The sequence below is a fragment of the Eptatretus burgeri genome, chromosome 12, assembly GCF_056783735.1.
Source record: "Eptatretus burgeri isolate ZD-2024b chromosome 12, Ebu_testis_v1, whole genome shotgun sequence".
In the NCBI taxonomy this organism is placed as follows: Eukaryota; Metazoa; Chordata; class Myxini; order Myxiniformes; family Myxinidae; genus Eptatretus; species Eptatretus burgeri.
The window spans coordinates 75398511-75425354 of record NC_140972.1 but is presented as its reverse complement, the minus strand read 5'-3'; the positions used below and the strand labels follow the sequence as shown (position 1 = coordinate 75425354).

Genomic DNA, 26844 nt, shown 5'->3' with positions numbered 1-26844 from the left:
ATACTAATATTAATTAATAACGAGAACGAGAGGTAACGAGAACGCACTTGATAGAGTGCATACCTCTGCAAGGCTGAACAGTTTACGTTTTGTATCCCACTGAAAGGCTGGATCTGCATCCGGACCTGAACCAAAATTGAATCAGCTTGTTCTTGTCCCTGACCAACTCATCCACCTAGTTTTGTTACAACTTGTCCACAACATTTTGAAATACTGTATTGTTGTTTTGTTTTTGGTCCCATCTTTCAATGGTCAGGTCTTGTGTCAGGTCATGTGAGATTAATTGTGTGATTTGCTACAGGTACCATGTAAACTTACAAACCTGTTCCATGGTCGGGTTGGCGATGACTAAACCGTCTCCCTCCACCAAGTTTCCTGTTGAGGAGGGTGTATGATACGGACAACCAGCAGGATGATGAACAAAACCTGTTAAAGGGTGGAGGAGCTCCTTGTGAGCCAACGGCCATCCATATCTATTGCCAAACTGTGTCTGTGGACGTCTTCCCGCAGTTGGGTTACTTTTTATTAGGAGGTTGGTGGCAGGATTTGCACTCCGGCCACCGTAAAACCCTTCATTCCACAAAACATTCCGAAAGTCGAAAAAAATCTGAAAACATGCCGTGGGAGCACCTCCTGTGCAGCTTCCCTTCACAGGGCAGCTCACCGGATCTCAGGATTGGGGCAAAGCCTCCGGGACCCTCAATCTTTAATGATCGGAGGGAAACCACAGGGGAAACTTACCAGGTCAGATTGCGGTAGTGTGTGTCGAGGTGGTGCTGAGGTGTGGTCCACCAGAAGGCGGTCTCCTTGGGTTAACCTGAGGCGGTCCCTTCGGGTGGGTGCCTGGAATGTCCTATCCCTAAGAGAGGATGATCACCTGTCTTTGTTATTGTCTGAGCTCAAGCATTTGGACATCAGTATTGCAGCACTCTCTGAGGTTCAGAGGCCAGATAGTGGCGAGATCATGGTGGGTGGTTACACCGACTATTGGTCTGGTCGCTCTGATGGTTACCATGCCCAAGGAGTTGCTGTAGCTGTGTCCAATAAGCTGACTCCAATGATAATTGAGGTAACACCGGTCAACAAGCATATTGTGAGACGAAGGATTCGTCACTCCTTAGGTGGCATTTCCCTGGTCTCTGTATATGCTCCGACTGAGGCGAGTGATCTCACAGTGAAGGACACATTCCATGCCACGCTTGAGTTTGTGATTCATCAGTGCCCCAGCCGAGATCCTCTTCCAGTCTTGGGTGATTTCAATGCATCGACTGGAACTGATAGGGATGGTTATGAGATGTGTGTTGGTCCCCATGGGTCTGGAACTGTGAACCTGAATAGCACTAAGTTCCTTGACTTTGCAAGAAGTCATGGACTTAGGGTTGCTGGTTCATGGTTTCAGTGCCCACAAGCTCATCGCTGGACTTGGTATTACAATGCTGGTGTTGTGGCAAAGGAGATTGACCATGTCCTCGTTGATGGTCGCTGGAGGATGATCCAGAACAGTAGGGTCTACCGGAGTGCTCAGTTCCTCAATACTGACCACAGGCTTGTTGTAGCAACTCTGAAGTTGCAGCTTAAATCCAGGAGAATGGTACCATCCCAGCCTAGGCTGGATGTTGGCAACCTCAAGGATGAGAGGGTAGCTGAGGAGTTTGCAAACAGGCTGAGTGGAGATTTGGGGGGTCTGGGTGCTTTGGGGGATCCTTAAGAGTTGAGGAGTTCCTTCAAGACCACCGTCCTTGATGTTGCCGGAAGATGTCTTGGAACTCACTGTAGGGCGAAGAAGAATTTTGTCTCTCAAGGGATACTGGATAACATTGACCAGAGTCGTAGGGCCAGGTGAATGGCAGAGCTGAGCTGTTCAGGGAGCTGAGGCGTAAAACTGCACGTGAGCTAAGGGTGGACAAGGAGCCCGATGTGCAAGGAATCTGTGAGGAGGTAGAGCATCACCTGTGGTCAAGTGATTCTCGTCCTGCTTACAGGGGAATTCGCGCATTGTGTTCCTCCAAGCCCATCCCTCGGTGCACTGCAGTTAGAGCAGAGGGTGGTGGTCTCTTGACAGAGGAGTCCGAAGTGAAGGCCCGCTGGGCCGGTTACTTTGAGCGGCTGTACCAGGCTGATCCACCAGCTGTCGAGTTGGACGTCAGGGGTGTTACAATCCCCATTGCTGACTCTCCAACCAAACTGTGGTCCACCTTCGTTTGTGCAAACACAGGCTGCAGTGAACCAGTTGAAATGCGATAAAGCTCCTGGGATCTCTGGCATCCATGCTGAACATCTCAAGGCTGGTGGAAATGTTGCACTCGAGTCATTACATGTAGTTCTGTGCTCTGCCTGGAACACAGGCATCATCCCAACTGACTGGAAGTCAGTTGTCCCACTCTGGAAAGGGAAGGGCGATCGCCAAGACAGCCACAACTACCGAGGGGAGATTCCGCTCTCAGTGCTGGGCAAGGTCTTTGCTCTGACATAATTCTTGATAGGTTTCGCCACCATCTGCGTGAGCACCAGCATCCAGTGCAGTCAGGCTTTACACCAAAGAGGTCAACGATTAACCGTATCCTTGCTCTTCAGGTCCTCACCAAACACAGACGAGAGTTTTGGCAGGGGATGCTTGCAGACTATGTTGATCTCTGTAAAGCATTCAATTCGGTGAATTGGGATGCCCTCTGGAGGATTCTTGGTCTTCGTGGGGTGCCACCAAAACTGATCGATCTGGTGTCTGAACTGTACTCTGGTACTGAGAGTGCTGTGAGATGTGATGGTGCCATCTCTGACTTATTTCCAGTTGTTACTGGAGTTTGTCAGGGGTGTGTACTGGACCCCACACTTTTCAGCACTTGTATGGACTGGATTCTTGGGAGGATGTCGGAGAGATCAAGCTGCGGTGCATCGTTTGGGGATGTCAAGATCTCTGACCTTGATTTAGCAGATGATGCAGTCATCTTTGCGGAGACTTCAGATATCCTTTTGAGATCCCTCAAGGTACTGAATGAAGAGTCGGAGCCACTGGGGTTACGGATTTCCTGGGTCAAAACTAAGATCCAGGCTTTCATTGGCATCTTGGATGCCACTATCCTGTCTGTACTTGTTTGTGGTGAGGATGTTGAGGTCATGGAGATATTCACTTGCCTTGGCAGTGATATTCATGTCTCTGCTGGCTGTGAGCAAGTGGTCAACAGACATCTTGGTCAGGCCTGGGGAGTCATGGATTCACTGGATCATGGGGTGTGGCGCTGCCAGTACCTGTGCGGGAGGACGAAAGTCTGAGTCTTCAGGTCCTTGGTGCTTCCCAGTCTTGCTCTGTGGATGTGAGACTTGGACTCTGACCAGAGATCTGAGATGGAGACTTAATTCCTTTGGTACCAGGTCTCTTCAGAGAATCCTTGGCTATCACTGGTTGGACTTTGTGTCCAACGAGCGGTTGCTGAGAGAGACTCAAATGAGATTTGTTACCTGCATAGTCCGTGAGCATCAGCTGTGGCTGTATGTACAGACATGTGGCTCGTTTTCCTGAGTTTTCCTGACGCTGACCCTGCTCACCAGATTCTCTCAGCGAGGGAGCCTCGTGAGTGAAGGAGGCCAATGGGCCAATCACGTGCATCTGCCCGGAGTATGACCAGATGGAGGCCCCTGGAGTACCAGCAGAAAGTGGGCACAGTGACGCGTTGCTCCGGCGCATGCTCCCATACCTGACCTGACCTTTCAATGGTGAAGAATCACTTAAAAATTATTGGATCGATATCTTCACCAAAATCAAATCAATTCTTCCTTGCACACATCCAACCTCTCCACCAAATTTAGTCCAAATGCGTCCACAACCTTTTGAGATATCCTGTTCACAGACAGACAAGCAAACGGATACAGACAGACAGACTGGGGTGAAAACATAGCCTCAGTCAATCTTCGTTGGCGGAGGCAACAAGAGAGTTCATAGAACACCTTTCACCATGCAGTCTTGAGAAACAAGGACATCGGCAGGGTCTGCGAGTGGCAAATTTGATTGCTTTGATGACGTAAAATGCCGTAATATATTGCCCATGTACTGCTAAACAAAGGGGTTTTGAAAGGCAATTTGTGTTCTTCAGTGTTCAAGTATATAATTCAAATTAAATAAAAGAAGAAGATTTTCAAGGTTGTGGAAAAAAAATTCGGAAGTTTACCACCATTGATGCAGCGTCTTTTACACCATCCTACTTAACACTTTACATGAGTTCTTTGTGTCTGTTGTTTGTGTGTTTTATGACGTCCTTAAAATAGTAAGCTTCCTGTTTTGAATGATTTTCAATTTCGTTTGACTGCCAGACAGGCAGAGAGTTAAAAAAAATTTAACTCCTCTCTGCGCATGTGCGATTGGGACGAATTCAGAGCCAAAGTACGCCTCAACCACAGGTTTATTTTCTGATTCGTGTTCAAAATATAACATCAAACTTAAATTAATTTGTTTCTCGATCATAAACCAACGTTTGTGGACAGACAGACAGACAAACAGATGGAGAAAGTGAACCAATTGCTTAACCTTGCTTCTTGCTTCACATGCGTGGGATAATTAACCTGCAGTGAAGCACGGTGTCATCAGCATTTTTTTTAAACCATATTGAGGCTCCTGGAAGAGTAAAACGATGGACGAAGGTTGGAAATGAGACAGTTTTGGGACATGGGGAGCAAGAAAACATAAATACACCAGATGAACAAGATTGGTGAGAGAAGAAAGGATTGCAGGTAGGTTTTGGAGATGGCGGTGAACGGGAAAGGACAATTTAACAGGAGGAATAAAAGTTAGGGGAGGGGAGGTGGAGTGGAGATGAGCAGAGAGCTTGGTTTTTGGTACGCCAACAATATAATGGGAGAGTGGATGCACACGTGCAGCCTGGCAGAGTGGTAGGTCTCGGAAAGCACGCATGACAACAAGAAATATGGAAGAGAGGCGGTACAAAATCTGACAACCTGTGTGTGTTGAGAAAAGAGGAGGTCCTGTGGGTCATTTTTCTGATGGGGTAAAGTTAATGATTCTCAGAGCTCTGCCTGCAAGAGCACTACTCATCGATTGATAAGAGTGATGCAGATGCCCCGACATTGGAGAGCTAACTTCAGGTCAAATGTCTTGTACAATGTGAAAAAACAGATTCCTTCGAAGAGAGGACACCTTGGTCCAGTTCACACCGGACTTTAGATGCCCGGTTAGAAATACCCTCAACTGAACACGAGACATGTCTGATGGTATATCCCAGAGATTCAAGGCAATTGCACTTCTTCCAGGAGGAAATTGGAGATTATCCTTCAATACTACATGATGAGTAGCAGTTACTCAGACAACTTAAAGGCGACATATGAGGTTGTATATAAGAAATGTGTGACCAGAAAAGCAGGTTTCTTCTTGCTGGAGGTATCAATGGCACGGCGGACCCTTGGCCCGATAACTCGATGGCTTCGTGCTTCTGAAATGTTCAGTGGGTTGAGGAAAATCCAGGCCATGGTGCAGAACAATGCACGCATGTTAATGGTATATTACAAATATGGCTGGATGATTTACAAAAGTTTAATTGTTTTTTTCTTCCCCAGACCCTCTATCAATCCCCTCCGCTCTCTTTTTAGCCCCAACGTGGGCGTCAGCTGGGGGATTATATTTTCGGTCCTCATAGTCTGTGCGTCTATCTACTCGAAAAACTTGATGCATTTCTTTCCTGATCGGCACATGTGTGCATCAACATCTGGTCATGAGGCCCATCAACATCTGGTCATGAGGCACACCAAATGATTTTGCCATCGTAGCCCATGTGGAATTTTTAGAACTTAATTTTATCATCCCCACTACCAGTGCACAACGTTGGATTATTTGTTTATTTATAGGCACTTTAACATCTCCATACCAACACACAGGGCTGACAGGATGGCCCATCCCTAGAGGTATGCACACTCGCTTATAAGCTGTCTTACCTGGGTTTGAATCCCGACCCAGCTATAAACTGTCATGCCGGTGTTTCACAAGCAGGGTGATTCATTGAATGGCCATCAAACTGGGCGTCCCGTCTGTCGGTATTCTTTGGTGGATGCAAAAGATCCCATTATGTCTTTCATGAAGAGTCGGCAAGCTATTACTGGTACCTTCAACAAATTATAAATTCCTGCCTCTAACCAGCAGAGGGCATTGCATCAGCAGCACAGCTGAGCCCTCAGCCAATGATGCTACCCTGCAGTCTTATGCTGCATACGAACAAAGAACCACACGTTCAATTATTTATTTATTTGAACTTTCGCATCTCTACCACCAACATACAACGTTGGGTTATTTATTTATTTATATACACTTTACCATCTCCACTACCAGCACACAGTATTGGATTATTTATTTATTTATATACACTTTACCATCTCCACTACCAGCACACAGTATTGGATTATTTATTTATATATACTTTACCATCTCCACTACCAGCACACAGTATTGGATTATTTATTTATTTATTTATATACACTTTACCATCTCCACTACCAGCACACAGTATTGGATTATTTATTTATATATACTTTACCATCTCCACTACCAGCACACAGTATTGGATTATTTATTTATTTATTTATTTATATACACTTTACTATCTCCACGAGAAACACATCGTTGGATTATATTTACACTCGAAGCACCAACTCCCCAAGGAAATGGCCAGGGGAGTGATGTTATTATTCTTATTCAAACGTGCAATCCAAAATACCTCGGCAAAGTAGCTCTCGCTGCGTAATTCAAAATGGCTCACTGCAGTGGAAAACGTGGGGACAGGAACACTGCACTATAAAGGGTAGGGACTTGTAATACCCTCTCCCACCTGAAGCGGCGCTACACGACACACATGGAGAATTTGCGCTTCCCCTCCCTCCCCCTCAAAATACCACCGACAAAGATAAAAACACCCCCAAACACAATTGGAGTTATGCTGATCCTATGTAGCAAATCTGAATGTAATTGACCCAGAAATGTAGGAGGAGTAGCGTGGCAAACAAGCAAACACACACCGGTCTGTGAATTATAATAGTAAGGCATTGCCAGTCAATGCCGGGTCCATCCTCCCACCCCACCCCTTCCTCCAGATTCCCACCCCACCCCGATCCCTCCAGACTCCCATCCCTATCCATTGAGACTCCCACCCCCATCCATTGAGACTCCCAACCCACCCCCTCCCTCCAGATTCCCAACCAACCTCGATCCCTCCAGACTCCCACCCCCATCCATTCAGATTCCCACCCCACCCTTTTCTCCCCTCGTTCACCCTTTCTCTCCCTCTTCCCACCCCACCCTCCTCACATAGACAGCTACAGTACATATAACTTTCAGTTCAGAGCACACTGTTTTTAAAAGTTGTTATCGTTATTTCTTATGTGGACCCTGACCTTTTTGACATATACTCAAATGGGCTTTGAGGTGCAATAGGTTGAGAACCCCTGCTCTAGATGGTCAAGGGTCCAAGCTGTCTAATCTGTCTGAAGGGTATAAGAGGTCTGAAGAGTCTTACGGTCAAAGGTTTACAAGGTACACTGCAATAGTACGCAATTAATAGACGTACTGTACATGCAGTCAGGGTGCAACTGACATTCAAACAATACGTAATTCATCGACATATAGTCACATGGCTTCACAAGCGGAAGAAGTCTTAAGGGTCTTTGGGGTCTTGAGGGGTGTTAGGGGTCTTTAAAGGCTGAGGTGGTGGATGAATATACCCTTAGGACAATCCCACGGTCTGACTTGGTCTGTGTGCTAAATGTGGTGGTCGTCAGCCCAGCGGCCTTTGCACAAATCACGAATATACAGCCGACAAATTTCATTGACTAGTGGGGCACCCGTGGGAAACCCACAGGCACAGACATGTATGACATTTGAACATCTTGAGTTAGATGCTGCATGTAGAGTTTTACAAAATGGTTACTTGCAATTTGTCAGATCCAGAAATTTTGTAATCAATAGAATTTATTTCCTTCACGTATCTGAATATGTGTCCACGCACCTTTCTCATGCCCCTCTCTCCCACCTTCTCCCCTCACACACTCTCTCCCCCTCTCATCACACACAGGAGAGAAGGGGAGGGGAAGAGGGGGGAAGAGAGAGGAGGATGAGAGTAGAGGGGGAGAGGATCGTACATAGGGGAGAGGAGGGAGGTGGGGTGAGGGGTGGGAGAGGGTGTGGAGAGACTTACTTCTGCCTTGACTCTATTGACTTGGGAGGATTGAGTTGATTGACTTGACTTGAGAGGGGGAGAACCTGTCTTGCATGACTTACTTCTATCGTTCATTTTAAAACTTCAAAGCATCAAATACACTTGATTTCACAAATTAAAAATTCCTTAAAACCAAACGTTATGAATAAATCTTGGAATCAATTGTTAGTCCACATATTCAATTTACTACGTACAAAGTTTTTCGAATCCTGTTTCCAATATATAGTTGGAAAAGAGTTAGCTCACCTTAAATAAACTCTTTAAATAGACCCCAGGAACATGAAAAAAATATCATCACAACTACAGTTTGATGCCAAACTTCAGTTTTCCCATGCAGGGAACCCTACCCTTCTGCTTCTACTTCTCCTCCCTCCTCTCCCCCCTCTTCTCCTCCCCTCCCCCTCTTCTCTCCCCCCTCTTCTCCTCTCCCCCCTCTTCTCCTCTCCCCTCCCATCTACATCACGTCTAACCAGATACATAAAACAGATATTAGACTACATTTTTGTCTAAAAATGCCAATATGCATCCGATTTTCTCACCTTTTGCTGCAAATGAAACTTAAACCATCTTAGGAATTACAAAAAATGAAATTAGATGGTGAATTAATGTTAAGATAAAGTCGCAAGAGCATCTGAATGGATTGTATATTAAAGGCCTTAATTTCACTTAAAATGCATTTTTGTCGAAAAACGCCAATATTTGTCCAATTTTCTTCCCGTTTTTTGAAACTGAATCTTAAGCCATCTTAACGACCACGAAAAATGAAATCAGATATCGAATTAGGGTTAAGATAAAGCTGCAAGAGTGTAAGAAATTGCAAGCCTCACAAAAGAAGATAATTATATGGAACAAACAAAATGGTGGCGATGCGATTTTGAAGCCGCTCCCTGCATGGTGGAAGCCCCTCCTTGAACTGGGAAACCCCTCCCCGAACGGACAGACCGACCGACCGACCAACTGGTGGAGAATAATATATATATATATATATATATATATATATATATATATATATATATATATATATATATATATCGAAACATGTGGAGTGTGATGAGCGCTCCCCCGATCTACATTGGACATTGTCCTACACCAAAGCATCACCTCCAACCCAGAGGCCTTGGCCCGGCGACTCTGTCAAACAGACAAAGATTACATGGTCAACATCAGTTAAACATCAAATGGAGCCGCCTATCCAGATTTCAGGCTTATTTGATTTCAGGCATCCAGCAAGACTGTCCTGTTGGCATACACATGCTCCTCAGCCAAAAGCCTGAAGAACATGGTCAAACATTCACACATCCTAACCCTGAAGGGCCAGAATGCATGGTCATACAATTGGACCACTCCATTGGAGTGAGTCGCCATGACATGAATGGCATGCCATCCTGAATTCGGGATTGTTTGCCCTCATCAGGACACCATACTGATAAATATCTAACCAATGATGACCACATTCGTTGTTTAAACATCAGATGCACCCCCTGACTGTTATGGCAATCGCCGCAGATTATGTCTCACATGGTAAAACCGCATAATCTGCAAAGAACAACCATCTGTCTGACGATGGTTCCTGTAAGTGCAAACCATTCAAGCAGAAGGCAAGTGATGCGATCGGCTGGTAAATCGAAACATGTGGAGTGTGACGAGCACTCCCCTGATCTCCAGTGAACATGCAATACAATATTGGACATGCAACACAGCAATGCAATATCCTTATTCGAACTTATTTAATTATTACTTTTATTTAAACTATTACTACATCTGAACTATTAATTATTACTGCACAGTCTTGAGAAGGACTTGGTGTTTTTTGCTTTGATCCAATATGGTGCCAGACCAGTGACCGATAATGTCACTTTTATCAAACTGTTTCCCAGAGGTAGTTGATTAATTAAAGTTTTAATTAATTAATGAAGGCACTGATGACATCATCATTGACATATATTATTCCCCATGTGGAGTACTTGACAATGAGCCATGTTTTAATTTTTTCTATGGAGTGGTTTCAGAGATATAGAGGTGCAAAGTTGTTTGCTTTTTCCAAGATGGCCCCTATACCACATTACCTGTGACGTCATAATTATGACAAAAAAAATTCCACAGGAAGAGTCGCACTTATTTGGAAAATTTCGTGCCAATCAGACTAACAGTTTCTGAGAAAATGAATTTTTTAAATGCAAACACGTACGTATACATGTACATATGGCACATGTACGTGACCAATCGCTTAACCCTACTTTTCGCTTTGTGAGTGCAGGGTAATAACTTTAATCATACACCACTTTATATGGCAATATTGTTATGGGCCGGGGGTCGGTGGCGATAAACGACCACAGTGGAGTCGTCTCCCACCGAACACCCGGAATTTAGGTCGTGACTCTCGGATAAGTCTGAAGGTCATGGGTCCCTTAGTGGACCGTGGTCGCCAATACTTCGACGGTGTGGGGTAGGGTTAATTGCCTAATTTCAATATACCTAAGTACCCACGTGGTCCAACTACTGGGGAAAACCACACCCTCGGCCGACTCTGTCCGGCGTAACCGAGCAGAGTTACCAGAGCCGCGCTGGTCCCAATGAACAATCCACGGCACGAACGGCCCTACTAATTCGCAACATGCACCATGCTAGGCCAATGGAGGAAAGCACAGAAAACGAGCTGGTACATTTCACAGGGGTTTATTTTACAAAGAATAATCGGGGCGGGGGACACAGAGCAAAGTTATCACGAATAAAAGGCAGGCAATGTACAATGAGCAAAAGAAAAGTACTTAACAATCCTACTTACAGGACGGCCACACACACACACACACACACACACACACACACACACACACACACACACACACACACACACACACACACACACACACACACATACACACACACACACACACACACACACGAAATGGACCTCGTGGATCTATTGTCGGTAGAGCCGGGTACCTCCCCGCCTCGTGTGGTTTCACCGACTCGAACCCACGACCCGAAGTCCACGGCCCAGGAACGGGACCAAGCCACACTCGCCACCAAGACCGCAGACCGCAAATCGCCATGATCCTGCACAACGTACTCTTGTCTCTCCAACACTGGTCCAGACAACCACTCCTCTCTTCTTAGGTGGGAGGGGTCTCTTCTCCTCCCACTCGCCTCCTGATTGGACGAGGGGTTGTAGGATGACTCCTGGTCACCTCCCGATTGGCTGGGGCGTGCGTGTCATGCTCGCCCTTCGCTCATTGGCTGCAGGAAACGGTCCATGCCCTTCCTTGGGACGGAGCCTCGACCCGAAGCGACGGAGGCTCCGCTCAGCCAAAAACACGTGGGCAATGGCGACCGGTGGAGCGCGGTGACGGTCCGTTGTTGTAGCGGATGTAGTAGTAGTTGTTGTTAAAAGATCTAATAAACCTGACTATACAATAATTCATAGTGCACACATGTAATTCCCATTAGACAAAGGGGGAATTCTAACTGTAAACACATACTTATTGAAATAACTAAGCTTAGGGACTCTAGCCGTTTGTGTGCACAAGGTTTCCAAATCCGTAACAATATATGAAGTGATAAACACTACCTTGTAGACATGTCCATGACACAGCACCTCCATCGAACCATGGTCTCCAACTGTCATACAAGTACTGAAACTGTCACCATCCATTCATTGGGACGATACCTTGTGCAGAGCGTTGGTGGTGCCTAAGCAGTCTCCTTGGCTATTGGGTACAATCCTGGACAGGTCGCCACTCCGACACAGGATACCAGGAAGCTGGTACTCATTTTGCCAACCTCGGAAGAATGACGGGCAGAGTCAAATCCACCTGGTATGAATTCAACAGCAGAGTGGGATTTTCCCTCAGGATCCTAGGATCCCAAGCCAACCATCCGAACCATGAAGTCAACAATAGGCATATAAACTGTCACCAAGAACCGATTTTAACATGCTGCATTGCATATCCCAGCAACCACCAACAAATTATTTTGATGCTTAATATTTATAATGTATTTTATAAATAATATTTATTTATTTATGTATCTATTTATTTAATTTTATTTAATTTATTTATATCGAGAGTGGTTAAAAAATAAATAGAGCATTTGCTTAAAGACAATGAAGCCAAGCTTGCTTCTTTTTGTCAACCTTTTTTTGTTCCTGACCTTCAATGACCTGCCACCTACCTGAGCCTTCAATCACCTGTCCTGATTGCACACTCGGTTTGCTGGGAAGCTTCACAATGCTTGTTTAGCTCAACGGGGATACCAGGAGCAGTCTTCAACTTTTTGCTTGATGTTTGCCAGAGACTTCTCATTTTTAGGACTCGAACCGGCAATCGATGTCGTGCACGCTCAACAAGAATTGGATTCCAAACCACACAAATAATCACGGCAAACTCACTCCACCGACCCATCGTCGTCACGTCGGTTATCAAAGGGCGCACCTCAACTCTGAGTTTAACGTCGGACTGTGATGTCAATCCTCTTTTTATATCTTGTCTCCGGTTTTCATTTTGCGGAATACCGTGGCTATCATTTTGCCTGGTAATGCAAATAACAGCAGCAATTTCGGCATCGGTGGATAAAAGAGAAAGTGCCTTGGTGCTTCCAATCTCTAAGTTTGCATGCACACATTTCCTCCCCAGCAAGCAGAAATTGCCAGATAATAGCGAACCTTTTTGGGGAGTAAAAGGGATTCCAAATAAATCAGATCCCCAGCGGTAAAGGAGATTGCTTTCTCAGCCGTGCGGTAAAATGTCTTTGGAGGAAAACAAATATTCTGACCGTGGAAAGATGGATAAACAATGGAGAGCCTGCCGATTGTTAGGATTGCACGTCGCCTGCCGCAGCTGCGCCTGGAATTCTGCAACACTCAATCAGCTTGGTGTGTGCAGCTTTAACACCTTTTAAAAACGAGTGTACCACATTGATTAACGCAGAGTAATATGTGGGAGGGATGGAGTGGAAAATTGTTTGGCTATTTTGTGTACATAATATGTGTACAATGTTTTTTCCCCCAGTTGTGAATCTGTATTAGTGTCAACTTCCTGCACCATGTGTAGTCGGAATCACTCGGCACCAAGTTTAGATTAGTATTGGGTGCAGAAGGTTGATACGAATGCAGTAGCATTAGTGCAAAGGGGTTATCTACATATTACGTCGGCATTTAAACACATCCCCCTCCCCCCCCCCCCAACCTTTACTCTTTAACACATTTATCCCTGTAATTTAATATTGTCCAAACATACTTTTTTTCTCCCCACTCTCCAGTCTTCTTTCCTTTCTCGTTTTTAAGTATACCACGGTTGAGATGGGAGGATTGTGTGAATAGGGATGGATGTCAGAAAGGTGCAGGAGAATGGAGAGTTCCCTTCAAGTGCTGCCTTTTTGGCTGCTGGTTGCATCATTGGTTCGGGGCGTGCGGCTATGCCGCCCCCCTTACCAGTACACTGGTGCCCATTTCACCGACCTCGGAAGGATGACAGGCTGAGTCAACCCCCCTAGTGTTAATTCAGTGGTCAACGGGGCTCGAACTCAGTACCCTAGGATCCCAAGCCACCACCATCACCACTAAGCCAACAACAGGCTAGAATGGAGAGTGGAGAGAGAGCGAGGTCAGATGGCGAGGAATAAAGGGTGATGGAGGAGTGTTGTGGACAAAGAATAGCAGCATCTCAGTACCAGTCGGCCTCACACCATTATAAAGGGATTTTGAGGATGAACACAAGTACTACCCTCACGTCCATTTTTTTGGCCTCAATAATACACATCTCCGCAAGAGAAAGACAAACTCGGAAATTGGATAATGGTGGGGTTGTCGGCATATAGCAGGGAGAAGCAAGCTTCGGATTGCCTCACCAGTCAAGCCTTTTGCTTCCTGCATGCTTCTTTGTTTAGCTCATACAAGAAAGCCTAATTAGCTGCCATGCCTTGTCCCTGGAGCTGTGTAATTTGCTATCAGCAGTTCCAGCATGTTCTCGCAGAAGTACTCTCCACTCAAATGGTCACACGCTCTGCACACCTCCCATATTTTGTTATACGCACTGTATACAAAAGCAAGACAATGAGATTTTCGAGGTATGAGGTAATCCTCAGCTGGAGCAATGCTTATCTAGCAATACGGACAATGTTGCTGAGCTGATCTGGTGCTTTAAGACCACAATACATCAGAAACCATCAGCAGATGAAGATAAGTGGTGACTTTTGCATTGAGGGCTCTTTCAGGACAACACTTCTTTACAAGTCGACAAAGACATCCTTAAGTCCATCTCTACTGCTAGCGTTGAGACTGCAAACAGAATGACAATGGAATCATTAATCCATCAGTATGCCTCGAGGGGTTTGTCTCTGAGTGTGATTCCCTCGCTATCTCCTTCTGGGTCGGTACATTCATGGAATGTGGAAAAGTGAAAAATGTTGTACTTTGGTGTGTGTGTGTGTGTGTGTGTGTGTGTGTGTGTGTGTGTGTGTGTGTGTGTGTGTGTGTGTGTGTGTGTGTGTGTGTGTGTGTGTGTGTGTGTGTGTGTGTGTGTGTGTGTGTGGGGGGCGGGGATGGGAAGAGGGTAGTTCAGATGATGGGATAAAGATAGGACAGTAGGTATGGGATAAAGGATGCAGCATAACCAGAGTACTCACCAAATTCACTGGCACAAACATGCTCCAAAAGAGCCTCCGGTTGAGTGTCTCCATCACACTGTGGGCACACCATTGATGCTGGGGGATATATGGGGGGCAGCAGGGGGGGTGACATATATGTATATATCAATTAGTTAAATCAAGTATAGCTCGAAAGATGTTTTGTCAGAAAAACGTTGCCAAAGTGCACTCTTTCCGCAACTCCAACACACAGTTATAGCTACATATTTCGAGCAAGTTTGAGGGTGCAGTGGTGCAGGCACCAAGGCTGGTATCTATGTAACTGGCCATGGCAGTCTCTCACAACCACTTGGCTTTGAGATTATGTCAGAGCCGTTCATGCTGACAAACTGCGGTTTTGCACTCTTGCAAGCCTTTGAGGCAACAACACGCTCAAAGGCATAAGGGAGTTGTGTGGTTTTATGTTAAGAAATAAGTGCCTTGGCCTGTTTAACGCTGCATCTCAACCGATGGCTCATGATGCTTGGAACGTGTTCAAATCCCAAATACCATATGTATTTGTCCATTGTTAACTAATGTCCATGTAATTCACCTTAAAGTGCACTGGTCTCTCCGAATGTGTTTGGCCTGCATGTGATTTATGTCCAAGAATCACGATGAGCCTTAAATCATACTAGGCCACATTGATAACCATTGTGTGCGTGTGTGTGTGTGTGTGACTCATTTGCACTCCTAAACTCCTTGACAGAACGAGTTGAAATTTGGTGGTTGTACTCGGGGCCTGGGAAAGTTTCACGCGTTAAATAAATCAGTCGCTGGGGTTGGTAGGGGACGACGAAATTTCTCCCTGCAAATGTGTACCATACCATATAGCACCGCTCCAAGTGGAAGAGTGTATTACAAGTCCCAGCAGTTTATAGTATTATAAAGGTATTTCTGTATGATAAACGTAAAGAATCAAAAACTACTTGGTTAGTTTACATACGTGCTCTGTATTTTACGCACTCCTAAACTGCTGCATGAAATAGATTGAAAAGTGGTGGTCGTAGTTTGGATGTGCTAGAAACGTTCTACTAAGTTGGGGTGGCCACCTCCCACTTAGGTTTTTACTTCCACGTGAAAGTAGGGAATTATCATACCTGCCAATGCACACCTGAACTGCTGGACAGAACAGCTTGAAAACTGGGTGTTATCATGAAAAAAACAAACGGAAGATGTACAAATCATTCTAAAATAAACCAATTCTCTGTTTGATAGTATAATGAACAACTATTCTCATCGTAGATGTGTGGGGATGCATTCGAAAATGTGTGTTTGTTTGTTTGTGAGATGTACTTCATAGTTCTAGAGTTTTAGAACACCCCCATTTTTCCAGTTTTTACTGAAATTTAAGCAGTTTAATGTTTCAATGTAACCTGAAATTAAAGCATAGAACAAATAAACAATTGCAGATAAAAAACTAAAGCATGGAATCGTTTTGTTGAACAAAATTTAATCAACATTTTTGACTCATCAAAGTAGCCACCTTTTGCAGAAATAACAGCTGAGCATACTAATTGCATTCTTTCTATAATGGAAATCAAATATTGTTCGGAAAGTTCTTCCCAACACTGTTGCAGAAGTTCCCACAAATGTGTTGCACTTGTAGGTTGCTTTGCTTTCACCCTTCTGTCCAGTTCATCCCAAACCAGCTCGATGGGGTTTAAGTCTGGAGACTGTGCTGGCCATTCCATGATTTGAAGCCTACCGTCTTGTTCTTTTCTTCTCAGCTAGTTCTGACATATCCTGGAGGTATGTTTTGGGTCATTATCTTGCTGAAGGATGAACCCCTGACCAACTAGGTGTAGACCAGAGGGTATTGCATGGCGCTGCAAAATGCTGTGGTAGCCCTTTTGGTTCAGGGTGCCAGTCACTCTGTGCAAGTCGCCGATTCTGGATCCAGCAAAAGAGCCCCAGATCATCACGCTTCGTCCTCCATGTTTGACAGTTGGTGTCACACACCGAGGAAGCATCCTTTTGCCTACTCGATGGCATACAAAAACCCTGCATGATGATCCAGAGATTTCAAATTTTGATTCATCGGTCCACAAGACCTTCCAGTTTTCAGTAGTTCATTGGTGGTGTTTCATGGCCCAGGCAAGCCTCTTTTTCTTACTTTGCCATCTTAGCAATGGCTTTCTTACTGCCACTCGACCTGTCAAAGCAGTAGCTCGAAGTCTTCTGTTCACAGTTGAAACTGAGACTTCCTTACTTCGACCAGTGTTAAGCTGTGCTTGAAGCGGCTGTCCTGTGAGCCGCCGATCACGCAAGCTGTTGACTCTCAGAAACTTGTCTTCTGATTGTGTTGTGGCTTTGGGTCTGCCAGACCTCTTCCTGTCAGAGTTTCCTCCAGTTTCCAAGTGCCTTTTGATGGTAGAGGAAACTGCACTCACTGACACCTTGGCTTTTTTACAATTTCTCTAAAGGAAAGACCTACACTTTTAAGGGTTATAATGATCTGTCTGTCTTTCTTTGTTAATTGTCTTTTCTCGCCATTATGATAGCAATACACTACTTCCTGCAGTGCAATATTGTCCAAATCATGCTTCAGAGGGTGTAGCAGCACAGTCTGTTCCAACACTGTTTTTATACAGACAGAGGGTTTGTAATTGATCAACAAAAGTTTGGACATCTGTAGGAATTGTTTGAATCAACTTTTAAGGCTTCATTTACTTCCATTGCTGCAGAACAGCTGCAGTTGCTAACCCATTACTTGTTCCCTGAAAAGGGCCTTTTTAACAACTCTGAAATTTACATAATTTTTCAGTTTTTGGTAACCTAAACTTTTTTTTAACCTCTGGCAGTTTACCGCTTAGCTTTGTAACATTTCAGGTTATATACTGGACTTGATCTGCTTAAATTTCAGTAAAAACTGGAAAAATGGGGGTGTTCTAAAACTTTTGACCGGTATAGTAATACGTTGAAACTTGGTGGTTGGACTCAGGGTGTACATGTTACCCACTCATGCCATTCCCATTGGGAGTAAATGAAATAATTTAAATAAAAACTCTCACAGGATGTCTCAAAGGTAGTGTTCTCACCCTTGATTTTTGTATCACATGAAAAGAAGGTTTTAGATCTTTGAGTTATGATCTCGTCTGTGTATACGATTCCAGACTTGACGATAAAATGTCGTACTGTTGCTTCTCAGTAAATGTGCCATCCATCCGATTGGACATTAAGCCTGGGAGCCAATCTGCCAGCATTTGCTGGTGGATGTTAAATATCCCACCCCACGGTGTCTTTCCCAAGAATGGGGCATTGTGTGCCGACATCCTGGCCAAATTCCAAATTCCTGCCCTAACCTTTGTGGGGCACCGCATCGGTGGGACAACCGCACTCCCAGAAATGAAGCAAACCATCTTGCAGGTACTGCAAACAAATTAATGAATGAATTTTCTCATATTTACTTGTAGAAAGGAAAGAACAGTGTAATTATGTATAAACACGATCCTTTATTTACAAATACATTGTTTGACAGCAAGCCCATTATCATGTTCCTAAACCCTGTTAAAAAAAACAAACAAACAAAAAAACAATGTCCCCCATACCTGAATGAGTGATATGGATTTTCCAACTATAATTACAAAAATACCTTTCATGTTGAGTGATAACATAATGACTCATGTTATTATATTTTGCTGCAAACTAAGCACAGTAGATAATTCCTTTTTGCATCCTTGAAATGGGAAAATGTAAGTTTCCTTACAAAGAACTTCATGCAGGAGGCCATTAGGCCTCAGCAATTGCTGCCAACCTATGGTAATTTGGCTGAGCTCTATACTTTTTAAATGATGAGCATCAAGCAAGGAAGCAGCTGACATCCCACTGACAGTGAATATCCCACTGACAGCACATACCTTACCATACTTACCTGATGGGACAGATACCACAAGAAATGTGGTGTCCTTGATTCAGGTAAAGGTGGGGACCTACTCCTATTGAGGAGTGGTCCAATAGAATGACCATGCATTCTGGCCCTTCAGGTTTAGAATGTATGTGTTTGGTTGACCATGTACTTCAGCCTTCAGGCTGGGGTGCATGTGTAGTTCTTAATTTTTTTAAACCTTTTTTTCTGGTAAAAAGGCTTCAGCCATAAGGCAAATAGGTGGTGCCCTTAGGGCGAGATCCACCCGTTACACACTGGGTGGGTTGACCCTTGCAATTTCCCCAAATGTGGGAAACTCGACCACACAATTTTAGGTAGTCCCATGCATGAGGCTGCTGGAAACATTTTTTAAGTCTTTCATAAGACTTGGCCAAGGTTCGAACCACTGACCTCCCAGACTCATGGTGGACGCCACTGAGCACATCCTCCCCAAGAGGTGTTTTGTAGTGCGAATTAAATCACAAACTTCACAGCTACCAAACAAAGCCCTGGCATAATTCCTTATAGTACATGGAGAAAGGTCCATTGGCACTACAGACAGACCTTTGTACAAGTGATGCAAAAACAAAAAGAAAGTAGAACGACACTCGGTAGAGCGCATACCTCCACCAGCCTGAACAGTTCACATTTTGTATCCCACTGACAGGCTGGATCTGGATCTGGACCTGAACCAAATTATAATCAGCCTGTTCTCATTACCTCCCCAACTCATTCACCAAGTTTCGTCCGAATCCGTCCTTAACTTGTTGAAATATCATGCTATACTATTCTGCATATCATTTTTGGTCTCATCTCTTAATGGTGAAGAATTAAAGATTAAAAAATTATCGTATCTAAATCCGGATCTTCATCAAAATGTAATCAATTTGTCAACAGTTGTTGATCAACACACCCAACCTGTCCACCAAGTTTCGTCCGAATACGTCCATAACCATTTGAGATATCTTGCTCACAAACGAACAAGAAATATGTCATGTGGAGCACGATACTTGAGAAATCCCTTAAACAAATTTGACATTAAAAAGAATTGGTGGTTGAATTCAATAACCGAATCTGGAAATCCTCTTCAAATTTCAGGCCACTCAGATTAAAAGTGACGATTTTAGAAATTTGGCCGATGTTGATCTTTTGACCACAAAAATAATTGGTGGTTGAATCCAGTGACCTGATATGCAATTCCTCTTCAGATTTGAAGTCAATCGAATGAAAATTGAGGATTTTAGAAATTCGACCTAAGATGTTGACCTTTGGCTGATTTTGACCTCAAGATCAATAGGCTTCTTGTTTATGACCAACTTTAGTGTTTGGTGAAGTTTCATTATGATCGGTTTAAAATTGTGACCTGCAGGTGATTGTTATACAAACAGACAGAATAGCACATGGGACAAACCAACATACTGTACACAAAGGAGTGTACTTTTTTAATGTTGAAAGCTTCAGTCACTGACTAAATAGTTCTCAGAGGCCAAGCCTTAAATAAAAGAACTGCATTGATAGAATAGTAAGGAAAGAGAGAATAGCCGAAGAGTTTTTGAGAAAGTAAAAAACCAGATTTTTGAAAAGGGGAAGGTTAAAAGTGTTTGGGAAGACGTGAGAAGGTAAAGAGTTCCAGAGTTCGGCAGTGGAGGGGAAGAAACAAACATCGTAACGGCCCACCCTTGAGTTGCCAATGGCCACACAATAATCAAGTGATCTCGTGGCTTGTCGAGTATTCCTTGGTCTCGCTAATGGTGGAGGTAACACAAGCAGCAAGTTCTCACGAGCAGAAACCAAAGTAATATCTGTAGAAAAGAGAAAGAGAGCCTACTTTGCGGCGTAATTTCAGTGGGTCGAGTTTTGAGGTCACATTGGTGGAGTTGATAAGTCGAATAACTTTGGATTCAATTCTGTCCAGTGATTATACGGAACTGGAACCTCCCCAGATGTGAGAGTAATACTCCATACAAGGACGAATCAATCCTTCATGTAGTTGGAGCAACTGTTCAGAGGAGAAGAATCTTCGACATCTGAACAGGACTCCTAATTTCTTCGAGGCAGGCTGAACAGTTTAGATTTTGTATCTCACCGATAGGCCGGATCTGCATCTGGACCTGAACTAAAATCGCATTGTCTGTTTGTGTAATGTGTGGATTCCAGGATAAATTTAATGTTAGAGTGATACCTCATAGGTTTATTGTATCACAAGGTGTAATTGTAGAGCTTTCAAAGGAGATTGGAGAGTTGTGAGGAGTTTTAGAGAGAGAGAGAGATGAGAAGAAATTGAGTTTTTGAAGCATTAAACTTAACTTGATTACATTTGCCCCACTGGGAGATTTTGTCAAAATCTGAATTTAAAGACGTGGTTGTGATGAAACGAGATGTATATCGAGTGTGGGAAGATGGAGCAGATGTGAAAGACATGGAGGAATGTAATGTTGAGTCATCAGTATAGGAGTGCATTTGGTTATTTGTGGAAGAAAGGAGGTCATTGATAAAAAGAAGGAAGAGTGTTGGAGACAGAATGGAACCCTGAGGTACACCGCTGTTGATTGGGAAGGGGGGACATGTTGAACCATCATGTACTGTGCCGCACTTGAAAAATCTTCGATTTTCGCAATTAACAAAGAGGGGCGAATACAGAAATAAAACTGGAAGGGCACTCGGTAGAGTGCATACCTCTGGCAGGCTCAACAGTTTAGATTTTGTATCTCACCGATAGGCCGGATCTGGAGCCGGACCTGAACCAAAATCGCATTGGCTTGTTCTCATCATCTAACCAACTCATCCCTCAAGTTTTGTCATAACTCGTCCACAACATTTTGAGATATCCTGCATACAGACAAACAAACAAATGAAAAATCACTCATCAAGTGACAACTTGGCAAAACAACACAAAGTAGAATGGCACTCGGTAGAGCGCATACCTCTGCCAGGTGGAACAGTTCACGTTTTGTATCCCACTGATGGGCTGGATCCGAACCAACATCCAATCTGCTTGTTCTTCTCACCAATTCAACTCATCCACCTTGTTTTATCATAACTCGTTGACAACTTTTTGAGATATAGTGATATATTTAGTTTTTAGCCCTATCTATCAATTTTAGAAATTAGGCCTGTGTTGACCTTTTGACCTTAAAAATAATTGGTAGTTGAATTCAGCGACCTGACATGAAAATGCTCTTCAATTTTCAACTCAATCGGATGAAAATTGAGGATTTTAGAAAATTTGTCCCAAATTAACCTTTTGGCCTATGTTTACTTCAAAATTAATAGGTGGTTGAACTCAGTGAGCTGATATGCAAATGCTCTTCAAATTTCAAGTTAATTGGATTAAAATTGACGATTTTAGAAATTTGGCCTATGTTGACCTTTTGGTCTATGTTGACCTTTTCGCCTATGGTAACCACAAACAAATAATAGGTGGTTGAATTGAGTGACCTGGAATGTAAATCCTTTTCAAATTTCAACTCATTTGGATGAAAAAATGAGGATTTAGAAAATTTGGCCCAAATTGGCCTTTTAGCCTATGCTTACCTCAAACTGAATAGGTGTTTGCTTTCAGCGACCTGACATGAAAATGCTCTTCAAACTTCAAGACAATCGGATGAAAATTGAGGATTTTGAGAAACAATTAAAAAAATTGGCCTATTTTGGGTTGACCTTTTGACCTAAGATAACCTCAAAAGTAATAGGTGGTAGAATTCAATGACCTGATATGAAAATCTTGTTCAAATTTCAAGTCAATCGGTTGAAATTTGAGGATTTTAGAAAATCTGGCTCAAATTGGCCTATTGGCCGATGTAGACATTTTTGGTCAACCGAATTTTACAAAACTTCCATGCGGAACCGTCGCAGGGTCAGTGACATTAATCCCTGAAAACTTCACAACGATCGGCTGAGCGGTTTGGGCTGGAGGTGAGCGGACAGACAAACACACAAACAAACGGAGGCGATCAACATACTTGTCCAAAAAATTTTTTGCCAAGTAATAAACAGACAGGGGTTAAAACAACCTCCTTCCACATTCGGTGACGGAGGTAACAATCTAAGTACAAGCATTTGTTCCACTGCTGTGAAATTCATGTTTTTCATACACACTACAAAACAGGTCTTGGGTGACGTATTCACAGAGCTTCACTTACTGACGCTATGATGATACAAAATCTCAGGATGAAGGACAAAAAGTCAGTCCGAGTACATTGTACGAGTACTAACTAGATCAGTTAAGATGGTCACGCGATGTGGACTTTGTGTACACCGTGTGAGCTTCATCTTGTGTTCATTAATATGGGACAAGGAAACTTAGGAAATACAAGGATGGAATTGTCAGGTGTATGACGAGGACAAACCAAAGATGGGCAATGAATGACGTGAAACAGGACAGCAAAAGTATAGAGATGGGAAAATGTCCTGGAAGGACAGTCAGGGTGTGAAAATGAGGAATGACTGGGAATGTGTTTGGCGCTTTGAGGGTGAGGGGGATTGGGGGTTGTGGAGGGAAGCGGTGGGGGAGTTTAGAAGCACTTCCAAGCAGACAGAGATGACAGGCCGAGTTGAACAAACATCCTCCAAGGCCACAACTCACCAGCCATGTAGCCAAGATAATCTCACTTACACCAAGAGTGGATTTATAGATCCCATAAGTTGTAGCCTGAGCATTTCGCTAGAGGCTCATACAACGTCATGCTGTGAAAGATCAAACGATTTGGATGAGGCTCAGCTTCAATCCAATGTCGACTGGGTTAATAGAATAAAACTAACGCTGAAATGTTTTTTTTTACTGCTTTGCTTTGCTAGTGGATGCCAAGGTCAAAATATACTGCTGTGGGACACAACTCTACTTGGACAGCGGTAGTTTGGCATCAATGACTCTTTCTGTCTGTGTTTATGTCTCTTGGGCCTGAATGTCCTTCTATACGTTCTCAAAAATCGCACACACAACACACGACGTCGTGCAACCTGAGCGAGATGTATCACTTTCGGAAGATGATAAATGAGGTAGTAGTTTTATCGGGTGAAAGAAGACGGGAGCACCAGTAAGTTGTGGAGAACAAACTTGTCTGCAACTCAAACAAGACAAATACCTGAATGGAGAGCAAGCACTCAATGTCACTACATCCTTATGCAATGCACGCATCACAAGGTATTATTAAGGGGCAGGTAAAAGGGCCAATTTGCCCATCATGCCTGCACCATATCCACATCCCAGCACTCACACCGACCTTACTGAAGGTGTAGTGCAAATAATACAGCAAACCCCAGCATAGAATTTGGCCAGGGTACCGACACAGAATGGCCTCCTCTTCCTTGAAGTACTATGGAATACGGTATTTAACATGCATATGAGACGGACAGCCGGCTTCATATCCCCATCTGAAGGATGACGTTCTTCGAGATGGAGCACACGCGGCTGTCCCCGGATCCAAAGGGCAGAGATTTGACCTCGGCACAACCAAACTTAGGACCAGTCAGATCACAGATCACGATGCCACCAAATGACCTCTTCCTGCCACCATTGTGTGACATTTTTACTCGCTGTATGTAACTGTATGAGTTCTTAAAACCAGGTACGAGGAGTGTTCAAAATGCTTTACAAACGAAATGCGTGCAGTCATCAACACAATCATGCCAAGGTTTTTAATTTAATTTTTTTAATACAAGTAAAGTCCACTCTACTTAGTGGACAAACTATTCTGATGTACTATACTCGGTTACAGAGTGCTGGTGCTGCCAAAGCACTTTCTTGGCAAGGGATATATTGGGTGGTTTGCCATTGCCTTCACAGCAGTAGTAAGTTTGGGCAGGAATTTGAAATTTGAGGAGGGTGCCGGCGATAGCTCACATACTCTTCGCGAAGGACACCATGGGATTTTTTTTAACGTACACTAACTAATGTTGGCAGATGGGATTGCCCAGTTTAACGTCTATCGGAGGGACGGCACACACATTGAATCACCCTGCCTGAAAATGAGGCGGATGGCAGTTTATTGCAGGGTCGAAATTCAAATCTCGAGGAATGTTCAGTTACCAAGTATGTTGTTGAGTGCTCACAAAGTGGCTTAAGCACTCAAGCAAGCACTCCATTCAAAACCATTGATAAGGAACAGATGGCTTGGAAAGCGGAGAGCGCTCGCTGTTTGGTAACTGAACACACCGAACTTAGCTAAACCGCTTAGATGCGAGTGCATGTACATCTCGGCCATCCTGCCAGCCCATTGATAAACTATATAAATGCATACTTTCATTTTTAGGTTTTTTTTTCCTCCGAAATAAGTTTGCAGAGTGGGTCCTGGCGTCCGGTTGTCTGTCCGTCCCTCTATACGTACGTATGTCCGTTAACATTAGACTAAAACATCTTCTCCTACTCACAAACTACCTGACCAATATGGACCAAATATGGTACGATGCATCAGGGCAGCGAGGTCTCATGGGATTGTGTTCCCCATCCGGATGCGCCCCCTATAAAGGGAATAAAAGGGGGAGGGGGGGTTCCCCAAATATTGGTATTTTATTCAAAAATCTTCTTCTCAGAAACCGCCAGACAGATCCAGACCAAACTCGCCACGAGGCATCGGGACCATGCGCTAACCTCAAGTTGTGCTCCTCGTGGCCATATCCCCTGAAAGGGGGCCATGGCCCCTCGCTGAGTCCCTCATTTTCACTAAAACATCTCCACAACTACCTCAGCGATTAGGAACAAATTTGGTACAATGCATCAGGACAGGAAGGTCTCATGGGGTTATGCTCTCAATCTGGATCCTCCCATTTATGAAGGGTAAAGGGGGGTTTTGCCCCAAATATTGGAACTGTATTTCATTCCAAAATATTTTCGGAAACCGACAATGGGATCCAGACAAAGCTGACCATGCAGCATCGTCACCATGCCTTCACCTTAAGTTGAGCTCCCCATGAACATACCACTTAAGGAATGGGGGACATAGCCCCTTCCCCATGATCCCTTATTTTCACCCCCACCTGTTGGGGAAATAATCGTCAGTCCCCCACGGGGTTATTTATTAAATGGACGTACACCTCAAATGTACTCTTTTTGGTGTGAGTATTGTGAACATCTCATTTGGAGAACGTTTTTTTGAATTCCCACGCATTTATTAAGAGGCATTAAATGCATGTATAACTGCCCACCCATCAAAATAATTTACTTTTAATAATGGCACCAGCACCAATTAATCCATTAAAAAAAACATTTTTGGGTTACGTCTTTCACGAACCCGTTGGCCAGGCCTGACATTCACCTGAAGGTGGCAGAAATTAGGAATTTGTTCAGGGTGCCGAGGATAACTCACCGACTCTTGGGGAAAGATACCATGGGATTTTTAATGTCTACAGATTAAATCACAAAGGACAGAGCACTTTGTGATGCAACAACCTTGCCCCTGTGAAGCATCACTCTGACAGTTTGCAGTCGTGTTGGGAATCGAACCCTGACCAGAGCGCTCAAAGGTAAGTGCGCTACCTTTGTACACCCCTCTGTCTAATGGCAGTACAAACGACAATGGAATTTTTTTTACCTCTGCCACCAAAGGTGGATGGAGGTTATATTTTCACCCCTGTCTGTCTGTCTGTCTGTCTGTGAGCAGGATATCTCAAAAAGTCACGAAAAAGAGCAGGATTATCACAAAACCAGGTGGACAGGTTGGGTTTGTGCCAAGGACGAACTGATTAGATTTTGGTGAATATCTGGATACTTGAATGATTTATTTATTTTTATTTCTGAAGTGATTTTTCACTATTGAGAGATGGGGCCAGAGACGATTTATAGCATGACATATCAAAAAGTTATGGACAAGTTATGACAAAACTATGTAGATGAGTTGAGTAGGTGACAATAACAAGCCGATTCGATTTTGGTTCAGGTCCGGATCCAGATAGGGTCCATCATTAGGATACAAAACGTAAAATGTTCAGCCTGTTGGAGGTATACGCTTTACCGAGTGCCGTACTAGTTTTTCAAGTGTTATATCACTTCTCTTTGGAATTTTTTTTGCGGGATAACTTCCGCAGGTTACAGCATTGCTTTGGAACTTCTACTGTAGATCGACCGCTTTACTGAATCTTAGCTCAAACCAAAAACTCAACATTCCAAAGGAGTGCATTCTTAGCCTGCTCACAGGACTTGGTTCCTTCAAC

General features: G+C 43.9%; 1 protein-coding gene across 3 annotated transcripts in view; it reads right to left on the bottom strand.

The window, feature by feature from the left end:
* Positions 1–26844, bottom strand: part of LOC147015931 (secreted frizzled-related protein 5-like) — a 51951-nt gene that overhangs the window by 16018 nt on the left and 9089 nt on the right. For 2 of the 3 annotated variants that reach the window (XM_085848566.1, XM_085848565.1), the window contains exon 2: positions 14829–14906. In XM_085848566.1, the coding sequence (XP_085704692.1) occupies positions 14829–14906 (78 nt within the window). Of the gene's footprint in view, positions 1–10869; positions 12020–14828; positions 14907–26844 lie in introns of those variants that run through there. The other variant, XM_085848567.1, reaches the window with a different exon arrangement.